Genomic DNA, 13,124 nt, shown 5'->3' with positions numbered 1-13,124 from the left:
CCATTAACATTTGATAATTCATCAGCCATGTGAATGATTTTCTCATTTTGTAATCGCATACACTAAAAATTACTGAAAAATATGTATTTGACACACTTCAATTTAAAAATGTCCCACTGGGCGTGCCAATTTATTTTGTCGATTTTTAGCAAATCGATGGTGGTTCGATATCTAATGGTCTAGGAGCGAAACCTACTCCTCTGTGCGAGTACCAGTTTTCTAGAAGTGTATCAAAGCGTCTTCGATTAGACAAATGTTGATAATAAAAATAAAGAAAATTTGTCAATTAATAAACGAGACTTAGAAATTAAAGTTTTCAAAAACTAAATACATGGCAAATAAAAAGGTTTAATTTGCATCAGAATTAAAAGAAAAACAATAAAAACATCTTTAATTAAATAAAAGAACTCTAACATAAACGATAAAGTACAGAAGGATAAATTAAACTAGGAAAGTGAAGAATACTTAATAAATAAGATTAATTGAAATGTTAAGTATACAAAGAAAATAAATTGAAAGAAAGAAGAAGGTGGAAGGAACCCTACAGAAAATGTAACTTGAATGCAAACTCAAGAATTCCCTGGGATGTGAGAGTGCTAGAGTGTTGTTTTTTGAATAAAAGTTCCAACCCTTATTTCCTAACACTTTCTAGTATTTATAGGCTATTTTACATAACGGTCAATTTAATCACCATTAATTGCAATTAAATGAAAATTACAAACTTCCTAGTAAATATAGGTTATTTTACATAACGGTCAATTTAATCACCATTAATTACAATTAAATGAAAATTACAAACTTGAAGTACAATCCCTCTTGGCAACTGTTCCCGCTGCGTGATTGTAGACATTCCCTATATTTTTCTCGCGTGATAAAAGCCACTAACTTTTCCACTTCCAAAGCTATTCGACCAACTCTTCAAAAGACTTACTTAATTCCTCGAATCAAGACTTCCACTCGATCGATTTAACCTACTCGATCAACAAAACAATCGAGACCCAAAACGACGCCGATTTCCTTCAATTTTATACTCACGCGTGTCTTTCTCGAGAAACCGCACTTAATTCATTTCGATTCAACTTAATTTTGTCGAAAATATTTTTCGATCAACATTTATATAACACGTTAATCACTAATATATCATCTATTTAATTTTTATAAGTAAAAACAATTTAAAAATCATTCATATTTCTTAGTTTTACACCATAAATTTAGCTAATGTATTTGAAAAAGATTATAAAAAAACTAAACGGTCTTGACAATTATTCTTAAAAGACAACGAGACTCAAAAAAAAAATTTGTCAATTTTTTGGTTCTTAATGGATTAATCAAACAGTTTAACATGTCATGTAGACTTAATCTGTCAATACAGAGAGAAAATATTAATAGAGAAGTTAATCAGTCTTATAAAAATAAAGATTTAGAGTCAAAAAAGATATTTCTTTTTTTTGTTGAAGGTCTCATTGTCTTTTAAAATAATTGTCAATGGCCGTTTAGAGGTTTTTCTTACAAAAATAATTATATATAAAAAATTCAAGTGATATTTCAAAGATAATACCAAAAAAACCAATTGATAATTTAAAGAATTGAGTTTTTTCGTGTTTTCTTTCAAATATAAAAAGTAAGAAAATGTAAGAGGTGAATTATATTTCTTTTCATTTCTAAAAAGTGGATTTTTATAGAATGAATTGTACTTTTTATTATATGAGGCAATAATCTTTTTTTAATTTTTGAAAAGAAAATAATCCATTCCTAAAAAAATATTAAAAAAATAAATATAAATTTTATCGAGATGAATGGTAAAAAGTGAATAGAGACGAATTCTAAGTACTTCTATAGTAAAACACATAATTCATAATCATACCAAAATTAAAAAGTGAAAAAAAATTCCTTAAGGATTTGTAAGGAAATAACAATCATATCACTTTTTTTTTTCCTTTCAAATAGTGCTATTTTACGAACATTTAATAAAAAGGAATCAACAAAGTTAGATTATATGATTGCTTATGCATGCATTTCTCTATCTTATTAAATCCGAAACTGTTAATTAGTGATAGAAGTATTCTTAATTTGTTCTTAAAAAACGATGTTAAAATTAAAAAAGAAATATATCACATGCATACGCTCATCTCCTTCATTTGAATTTTCTTTTTGACTGTACTGATAGCTTAGGAGTTTCAGAAAGAAAAATGACATTGACCTGATTAGGGTTCTTGCGTCTTATAGCGTGAGATATTTAACCAGTCTTGAGATATTTTGAGATTATATTTGATATTATTATATGTATGTATCTGGTTCTTGTACGAGATAATATACAAAAATATATACATATTAATTTTTATTATAAAAATTTTATAAAATTAATTAAAATTAACTATTTTTAGTACTGAAAATAATAAAATTAATAAATAATATTTTTATTTATTTTTGAAGTATAATAATTATTCATTAATAATAAGATTTAGTTTGTGATTAAACTGAAATATTTATATTAAAACTTTTTTTAAGATTTTTTTAAATAACATTAGTCGTTAAATTCGTAGATATTTTCTTCTGATTCATGAGTAAAATTTTTAAATTTTTTTATTCGTATGTTAAAATTGATTTAGTCAAGTATAATATAATATGAGATAAAATTTATCCTTGAATTATATTTTTTATTATTATAGCAAAAAAATATTATAAAAAACTATTTTTGTTAAAATCTACTTAAACTATTTTATATTCTAGTATCATATTCATTATTTGAATCAAATTAATATGACCAATATTATTACTTGTTGAAATTTATTGACATATTTGTCTTTTGTATTTATACCTAAAAATTGTTTTATTTTTTTATTAGTTTAAACACTTACAAAAATTGTTAAAGATAAGATGAATGCACATTTATTATCATCTATGATGCATGGACACTAACACGAATACGGGACACGACATGACAAGGGATACGCGGACACACGGATTTAAAACTCTTATAAAATAAGGGGACACGGCATATATATAAAATATAAAGTATTTTTTAGATAAATTATAATGATATTTTGGTATTTTATTGATATTAAAATATAATTTTTTTTAATTATCTTTAATGTTTTTTTAATTATATAAAGTATATAAAATATGTTTTGTTTTAATAGTTAAAAATATATACTATTTTTAAAGTCATTTCAAGAATACATGTTAAGAATAAGGTTGGACACGCTGATACGTGATGGTATATATTTAGGTATTTTCAAGCGTGTCTAGAGATTTTTTTTATCTTTTATTAAGACATTGTTGGATACAGAAGACATACGTATCGGACGAGTGTTGATGAGTGTCATGTCCAAAATGTGTTCAACACGCGAACACGACAAATAAAAAAAGTGTCTGTACTTCATAGATTATCATCGTTATATTATTCTACAATAGGTTGCATTCTGTCGCTAAACATATTAACATGGCGCATTCTAGTGCCAGCATGCTTACTTCACTCTTTTATTTCTTATTTTTGAAAATTATGGTATCAATTTTAAACAATTATATTTATTAACCTTTAATAATTAATTATAGTAAAATTTATTAATAATTATAATATCTTATATCATATCTTTTTAATAATTACAAATATCTCCATGAGTATTATATTTATATATATATATATATATATATATATATATATATATATATCCTAGTTCGTATCGTCTATCGGCTCCCACCATCCGCTCGAAGCCTTTAAGTAAAGGAATGGCTTTCTCTCTGGGGAATTCCATCATGATCGTAGACAATTGACATGAAGTGAGAAAAGTAGACTTCAAGTATTGGACTTACGTGAGTTGGTCGGGTCAAGGCTTCAATCCTGGGGCAGTCGCTACAGAGTAGACTTGAAACCGAGCGGGAACATGGCTGGGAGTAGCCTTTAACAATGCTGGTCTACCCCGATTTACCCATGGAGAGGGACTGAAACCGCTCTCCCTTTCCATTTAATCACTTATTTCGTTTTTTTTATGGATCAAATTCCAGTTTGATATATATATATATATATATATATATATATATATATATATATATATAGTGTTTTATTTATCATTCATAATATAAATTCTAGAGCCAAAATTTTGTCTTTTTTTTTTCTTTCTTAACTATATAATATAACGTACTATTTTGTTTCTATCAAAATTGATTATTTTAAGATATAAATAAAAATTGTCATTTTATTATAATTTTAACTTTACTTTTATTCTTTTAATGGTATGATAAGTGTTTTTAATTACTCAATTTTTTTTGTAGTTAAATTATTTGTTACTGCAATTATTTACAATGCATTACTTTTATTATGTTCCCTTTCAAATTATTTTTGTTGGTTCGGATGTTAATTATATAGATGTGTAGAGTTCAACACAATATAAAGGCAATAAACTTTAATTTACTAAAGAATGAATATTTTTTTATGATAAATCTAATAGAATGTAAGTCAAATTATATTTTATAAGGGAATTAAATTTATTATTAAACTAAATATAATTATTTTTATCTTGCTATATTATATAGATAATAGATGATAAAGTTTATTTAATAAATTTTTTTTGCATATTTAATCTGATTAAATTATTTAATTAGTTGTCATTATGAATGATTTTAATGTATATACGTCTAAAATCTAAAAATGATCACTTTAAATATTATTTAAATAACTTAATTTTAATATTAGGATTTGATCATTTGATTAGTTTAGTTTTAAAGAAATTTAAAAGTTGATCTCATTTTATCAGTTAATACTAATTATACTAAGTTAATATTAGTTATATTAATTATAAATTATACAAATTATACTATAATTGTACATACGAGAACCATATATACTAGAATTGTACATACTTATTTGTTGTTAAATTAGAGAATTAAATTATTATATTATTAATTAATAATTTATTTTTTAATTTAAGAATATTATAATTAAATACATATACTCTAATTAAGAGGTAAATACATTAGTCTATTAAGCATAATTTTTAAATTGAATTTTTAGAATAAAATAGTAATTTAAAATTTTCATTGTTAAAAATTTGGTAATCAATTTGTTTTAAGTGGTTATTTTGAGATTTTATTTTTTGATTTATTGTATATGATGTTATTTTTTTGCTCTTTATTATGTCATTAATTAATAACTTTATTTCTAATCTTAAAAGCATGATATTTATGGAAGAAATGTGTATATTAATCTATGATTATAAAAAATATAATATTTATAATTTATATATTATTAAAATTAAAATATGTGTATTAATATTTTAAATTAATTAATAGTAACAATAATCTATATGATTATATTATTAGAAAAAAATAATATTCTCATTTATTACTAGTATACTAAACGTAAATTATATAAATTATACTACAATTATATAGAACTATTTATTCTTAAATTAGAGAATTAAATTACTATATCATTAATTAATAATTTATTTCTTAATTTTAAAAGCATTATAATTAAATATATAAACTCTATTATTTGATAATTGATAGATTTGAATAGTAGTTTTATTTATTATTTATTGTTTATCTAACACTCCTCATACAATAATTAAGACTTTCTACATGAATAAATTTATTTTAAAAAAATGTGATTTTTGAATAACCAAAAAAGTTACATATGTGTCCTTATAAACTGTAATTTAAAATGAAACGACGAATTACTAAGTACATGTAATTCTTGATGTAAAATCATAATCTTCTCAAAAAATGAAACACAACAAAAATACTTTTAGGTCTAAATTCAAGATTTTGGTGGTTCCAAAAAACAGTATGTAAATTTGTAGTTATGAACAACAATTTGACTAGATAAACTATATGACCGTAAATGTTGGTTCTAAGTTATATTTGTCAGTCCAGGAAAATAATGATTATGCTACGATATATTAAAATTAGTCATTAAAATCAATTATAAGTACTAAAATATATGTTAGAATATAAATATATATTAAAAATAAATTAAACTATACATATATTTATACACAAATACATTAATGACTGATTTTAATAACTAATTTTAGTGTAAAAATAATATTTTTAAAATAATAATACATATATTATTGTTATCATGTATCTTTTATCGGCTTATACGTAATATCGTGTAATTCTTATATAGACCAATATTATATTATTTTATCACAAAATGTAATCAAATTAAAAGAAAATATAATAAATAAAGAATTGTCAAAAGAAGATGTGCAATACAAAACAAGAGAGTAGTTTTCTATGCACAGGAAAATATCATGTGAAACCAAGCAACATCATTTCGTAGAATTTACGAGGAGATTGACTGGTAACACAGTTTACACGCTAGAAAATCGTGATATTTTTCAGCCATATAAACCCTATCAGAGAAACTAATAGGATACTGTGATGATGAACTTGTCTATATAAACCCGCAATGCAAGCTAAATTCTTCACACACCCATCCCTCAAACCATTTTAAGACATTGCTTGCATTGTGTTCTTAGTTTCCAGCAATAATGCCTTTAGTCATGAAATCACTTGTTGCCATCTTCCTCTTCCTGTGGACTTGCACATTTCGTGCTAAGTCCTTTCGTCCGGTCTACGATGAGTCATCCATTGTCCAGAAACATGAACAATGGATGGCCTTGTACGGCCGGACCTACAAAGACAATGAAGAAAAAACCAAACGACAAGAGATATTCAAGCATAACTTAGAGTTTATAGAGAGGTTCAATAAAGAAGGAAACAAGAGTTTCAAGTTGGGCCTAAACTCTTTTGCTGACTTAAGCGATGAAGAATTTTTTGCCTCTCACACCGGAGCTATCCACCACCACAACAAACAACCTCATCGGAACGTCAGCAACATGATGAGTGCTGATAACATTGAGCCGCCTAGCATGGATTGGAGAGAGAAAGGAGCTGTCAACGACATAAAGAACCAGGGGGTTTGCGGTATGTAATAATTGTCTCTAACGTAGCATGCTTGCAACATTTGAATCCATGCATCATGCATGCATGTATACTTGGACAATCTTATTGAAAGCTTTTATTGGTGAATAACGAAAATGTTATTCAGATTATATATATATATATATATTGTACTTTAATACGAATATTCTATTCTATTCTATGAATAATTTTGATATACACTAAACATAATTGAAGTGAATAATTAACTCGTATTTAGCGTTATAACTGCAGGGAGTTGTTGGGCTTTTTCTGCAGTGGCATCAGTTGAAGGAATTATCAAAATCCAAACGGGAAAGTTGCCTTCATTGTCTGAGCAACAATTGGTAGACTGCGCCTCCGTCACCAACAACGGTTGCAGCGGATACAACGTGGACAAAGCATTTGAATATATAGAAAATCAAGGTCTTAGCAGCGAAACAGATTACCCATACATGGCCACAGATGGGATGTGTGACGCACAAAATGTGAATCCTGTGGCCAGGATCAGTGATTACTCCGATATAACTCCAAACAATGAGCAAGAAATGCTGAGGGTAGTGGCAACCCAACCTATCTCAGTATTAATTGAAGGTAGTGGACAAGCATTTCGGTTTTACCAACAGGGTGTTTTCAATGGTGAATGTGGGTATACTCTTAACCATGCAGTTAATATAATTGGGTATGGTCAGGACGACACATATGGATATAAATATTGGTTGGTAAGGAACTCATGGGGAACAACTTGGGGTGAGAATGGTTACATGAGGATTTTAAGAGAGGGTAGTTACCCTCAGGGCCTTTGTGGCATTGCCATGGGTCCTTCTTATCCAATTTATTCAAATTAAGAATAATGTTAAGCATCCAAATTTTTTTATAAATTAAATTTAATTAAGTTAAATAATAAAATTTAAAATTATGTTAGTCATAATTGATTTTTATTATGTTAGATCAATTTGGTTAAATTTAATTAATAAAAAAATTTGGATGTGTAGTATTATTTGTTATTAAAGAGTATTGCTACTGTTTAATTAATAAAAAGCTAGTGATGTGATGATAATCGATCATATTGCTTATGGTATATACCACCTTATAAAAAGCTAGCTTCTCAAGTAGCTTCTTGTTAGAAGCATGTAGTGTACTTGGTTCGAAGCTGGCACTAGGAATCAGAACCTTATCATCATCATATATGTATGTTATTCCATTTGAATAAACTGTGTATTAATGTATGTAGTTGTGTATTAGTGTATGTATGTACTCTCTGTGTGAAGTCTGAAAAATATTTACTTTTTTATTTATATTTAAAATACTTTTAATAAAAAATATTTTTTAATATATTTAATTTTAAATTAATTTTAATTTATTATTTTTTATTGGTGTAAATATTAAGAAAAAATATGTAACAAAAAAATTTACAAAATAATTAATTTAATCAAAGAAAAAGACGTCATATGAAATAAATCAACGTCTTAATTTTTATAAAAAAATATGGTACATATGTTTTTTAAACAATCAAAACTTTATGTTATATTTCTAACACTGATCATTGTATATCTATAGTATCTTTATTCTTGTATCGAAGTATCTTAACTTTAAGTTTTTAAATTTTATGTTCTATGTATTGTTTTTGTCTTAAACATTTTCATCCTATTTAAGTTCCTAACCTTTTAAAATTGTCTTAATTTTGTCATACCGTAAATTCTGTTAGCAGATTTTTAACGTTAGGACAACATTGAGTCAATTTTAAAACGTTAGGGACTTAAATAAGATGATTTAAACGTTAGGGACAATTTTAGAACTTACCCAAAAACAATACTTTACTCAAAGATCGTACCTGCAAAAAAATAAAAAAATATATTAGAATATAATCTAGTAGCTATAACAATTGTTAAGAAAAATATAAATCTTGAATATAAAAATTTATAATTACGTAATATACTACGGGACATATATATATATATATATATATATATATATATATATATATATATATATAATTGATCTATTTTAAATTAGAAATAATAACATTTAATTAATATTAAATTAACTTAATTATCTATTTTCAGAACAAATTATTCTAATTATATGTGATTGATTTGTAAAATTAAAAATTTATTATAATTTTTTTATTAATAATTTTTTTAATGTATACGTATATATTTATTGTGTAATTAATAGTTTCTATATTCTCATGATATATTATTTTGTTCAAATAATTCTAAATATTTTTTATTTATGTATACTATATATTAATTATACATAAATATATTTAAGTCATGTATATATTAATTATTTTCTGATTATGATTATTTCTATATATATATATGATTCATTCAATTATTTTTTATTTTTTATTATTAATATCATTGTACTTATAATTTTCATAAATTATGGCCGTTAATCACGGTAATTTTTATAAATCACACTGGACAACTAAATTTTAATTAGAAAAATTTTCGAGGACTAACAATTTTTAGTATTTTTTATTATTATTTAACCAACACAAGCACTAAATTGTCATTTTCTTAATTCATGTACGCAAATTCTAAAAAATGACGTAAATACAAATGGTATTAATTCAATATTTACTGACTAAAAATAATAATATTTGTTGGTCATATAGCATTATTTTTTTAATTATAGTCGTTAATTTGATATATATATTAATACTAAATTAATCACACTAGACAAATAAATTTTTAACTAATACTATATTAATTTGATATATATTAATTATAGTCATTAATTGTAGTTATCAACTTAGGTTTTTTATATATCTAAATATATATTATTTGACAACTAAATTTTAACCCAATAATAATTCTATTAACTAACGTTGGTGAAATTTTAGCTCAGCTAAATATATCACACTCGACAACTAAAATTTTTAACCTTATAATTGTTGATAAATTTTAATCCAATTATTAATTATTTTATGCGACGTCAATAAAATTTTTTAATATAATTATTAGTATTATACATGATTTAGTTTTTTTTTTTGCGTAATAATCTAAAAGTATTATTTATTATTATCATATTTTTTAATTTAATTATTTTTTATATTATAATAATTATTGGTAATTAATCTAATTATACTTAAGTATTTTTTGTACTAAAATACTATTCATTGTAGAATAATATAATGATTATTATAAAAATACTGCCTACGAAGAATTTTGATACGCCATATATTATTATAAGAATGTTTCTCTCGACTGAGCCATGAACAACTCTTATTAGAGGTACGAATACTATTATCCTAGGAGATGTAAATAATACAATATACTTCAAAAAAAAAAAAAAAAAAACCCCTCGAGCTACCATCTATGTTCATGTGTCATTTTAAAGAATTTGGGTTGGATCCAAACCCCTTTAACTTGACAATTTTGAGACCCTTTAGCTGCTTGAATATTCTCATTCTGAATCACGATGTCAAGTCCATCACACTGTGAAATCTGAGTTCCACACGTAGACACACAAACATTTTTCTCCAACCCTAGTTTCTCGCTCAAATTATTACATATTTTACACCTGAGATACTTTCCTACTGATGAAGAGTTTTCAACATGTTTTCTCCATCTTTTGGTTCTAGCATCAAAGGTAACTAACCCATTAAAACCATCTAATATTTGAAAAGCTCCTTCCTTATAAGTAGCAAACTTTATTGTACTCAAATCTCCTATTGTACAAAGACATTCATACACTCTCCAACGTTGGTCGCTGCGGCGAAGAAGATGTAACTGCAAAGCGATTTCATGCCATCGGTTAATCACAGCCACCGTGCAATCTTCACTAGTCGGAGCCGACGAAAATGCAGCAACATATTCAGAGCAATCTATTAGTTCCGATAATGGAAACTTTGGAAGATCAATCCTTGCTCTGGAGAACGGGCAAAGGAAGAAAATCGAGCCTTGGCGAAACAGAAGCAGCCACCCCGAATTCGAGGCAACGCAAGTTGCTCCCTCGAATTCTGGGATGTTCAATGTATACAACTTATCCTCGTTGCTTAGCAACGAACACGTAGAACCTTCGCCATAGATAAGAAACCATGGCTCGTCTTGAAAGGTTTCAATTTCAAGACGAGCCAATGCTTCGGTGGAAGCGTATTTCCAATCCTTGCAAACGCCGCGGATTCTAAGAAGCTCCTTCAACTCTAAATAATCTGAAAATATTTGTGCAAGAAGGTGGATAGAATTGTTTCTTTTCTTGTTATCAGAATTTGCTTCTGAAATGTTGCTATGTTGATCCATATTTATTTAGAAAAAGATTACCACAAAAAACAAAAGGAATCATATGAGTATATATAATAACCTAAATTAAGCCTCACTATAGTGGTTTTAGTTGTACAAGTTTTCCTTGGGATTCAAGTTTTCTTGGGATCCAAGTTTTTTAAAGTCCACCGTCACTGTTCCTTTTGAAGACTTTGGGTTTATATCAATCAAGTTGCTATAGTCGCATTTTCTTTTTAAAATGAAAGTATAATATGTATTTATTATTGGGTTGAAGTCTTGCATTCGTTGGTAGGCCACGCAAGTGCATATGAAATCCAGTACCATGGAGATTGTGCACAAAATTTGGCATATTGGGGAAGTATTTAAAATGCATAGTAGTGTTACATGTAGACTAAAATTAATTATTAAAATTAATCACTAATATAAAATATATGTTGGTGTTTGATTTTAATAACTAATTTTAATATACAAATTATATATTTTTGATATAAAATTGTAGAGCACTCAGTTTGCAAAATGTCACAATGTAACCTTTGAGCTCAAATTAAACATACGAAATTGTAAGTTTCATCATACGTTGAAAAATGTAAGATATGAATATGAGACACATGCATTTAATTATATATCACTATGTTAAAAAATAATTACATTTTATAAGCACATAAATAATTGAGTAATTTACTTAGACAAATAAGATGGATATCAATATTATATGAATATATCCTAAAACCAAGTACCTTATATATATATATGTCTGATTTTTATTTTTATTCTATGTAAATTAAAGCTGTTAAGTTTGATTTAAGCACATTCCATATAAATCGAATGAAATAAATTCTATTTAACTAAAATAGTAGTAAATTAAATGAAATAGATTCGATTTATTAGAGGAGTTGTTATTGCTTGCAATTATTTTCTATGTGAAAATTTGATAATTTTTTTAGTTGAAGGTGTTGGAAATAAATAGTATGACTATAATCTAATCAATCATATATCAAATAATTTGTTATTGTTATTATATTAAAATGTTAATATAATAAGATTCTTGATTAAATTTAGAGATTTATCATTGTGATAGTGATCATAATATTGAGAGATAAATCTTTTATAATTTAATCTAAATTGTTATTGGTCATAGAATTATTAAAAATGGCATTATAATCCGAAAAAATCAATATATATATATATATATATAATGGTCTTTATTGGATGAAGATTAATAGATCTCATTTATTACATTATATATATAAATGGTGCATATAGAGATATGACCATTGAACTGACTCACTTTGAGAATTTCTAATGGTTATAATTACTGCATATTTGTCAATAGGATATTTTCAAAATGAACATAATAATAGAGTTCCTTTGGCTTGAGACTATCATAGTGATTGATAATGTATTTATTATACTTTGATTTCGAACACCTAATGCCCTAGGGTGCTAGTTGAATGGACATTGGGTATGATTTAAATACTTATAGAATTAATGACTACTCGATAAAGAATCCGTCAACTCTCGATAAAGAGTTTGAGCTCTATGATTATAATGACTGAGATGAATAAAACATTGACCAAAGAGATTGAATGAATAAAAAAATGAGTTTTTTAAGTCATTCACAGTTCATTATAATAATGATAATAAGTTAGAGTTTGACAATTAAACCATACTCTAAGGATTAACCAAGAGTTGGAAAGATGGAAGGAATAAGACGGATTTATGTGTAGGGGTGTGGGGGCAATTGCCCCATTGAACTTTCAAAAAACTAATAACAAGTATATATATGTGTAGAGAATTGCCCCCATTATAATAATTTATTTGCCCCCACACTTCAAAAAAAAAAATATGTGTAAGAAACATTTATATTATTAGATATTAATACAACAATAAAAATTATTATATTATATAAATTCAAAATAAATATTAATAATAATGTAACACCCTAATATTCAATTCCTTATGCTC

General features: G+C 25.6%; 2 protein-coding genes across 3 annotated transcripts; one reads left to right on the top strand and one right to left on the bottom strand.

The window, feature by feature from the left end:
* Window positions 1-6,387: 6,387 nt before the first annotated feature.
* On the top strand, window positions 6,388-8,156 carry LOC130967421 (macrodontain-1-like). 2 transcript variants are annotated; one of them, XM_057892271.1, is made up of 2 exons: window positions 6,388-6,933; window positions 7,207-8,156. In XM_057892271.1, the coding sequence occupies exons 1-2, from the start codon at window positions 6,498-6,500 to the stop codon at window positions 7,773-7,775; spliced, it is 1,005 nt and encodes a 334-aa protein (XP_057748254.1). In that variant the 5' UTR covers window positions 6,388-6,497; the 3' UTR covers window positions 7,776-8,156. The 2 variants fall into 2 exon arrangements, with proteins under 2 accessions (XP_057748254.1, XP_057748253.1); XM_057892270.1 differs by having other exon boundaries at window positions 6,393-6,933; window positions 7,183-8,156.
* Window positions 8,157-10,244: 2,088 nt separating this feature from the next.
* On the bottom strand, window positions 10,245-11,177 carry LOC130967025 (uncharacterized). The gene has a single exon (XM_057891847.1). It carries the CDS (start codon window positions 11,175-11,177, stop codon window positions 10,245-10,247), a length of 933 nt encoding a protein of 310 aa, XP_057747830.1.
* Window positions 11,178-13,124: the final 1,947 nt, after the last annotated feature.

Source organism: Arachis stenosperma, chromosome 3, assembly GCF_014773155.1.
Source record: "Arachis stenosperma cultivar V10309 chromosome 3, arast.V10309.gnm1.PFL2, whole genome shotgun sequence".
NCBI classification, from domain to species: domain Eukaryota; kingdom Viridiplantae; phylum Streptophyta; class Magnoliopsida; order Fabales; family Fabaceae; genus Arachis; species Arachis stenosperma.
This window is presented reverse-complemented; position numbering and strand designations above follow the sequence as displayed.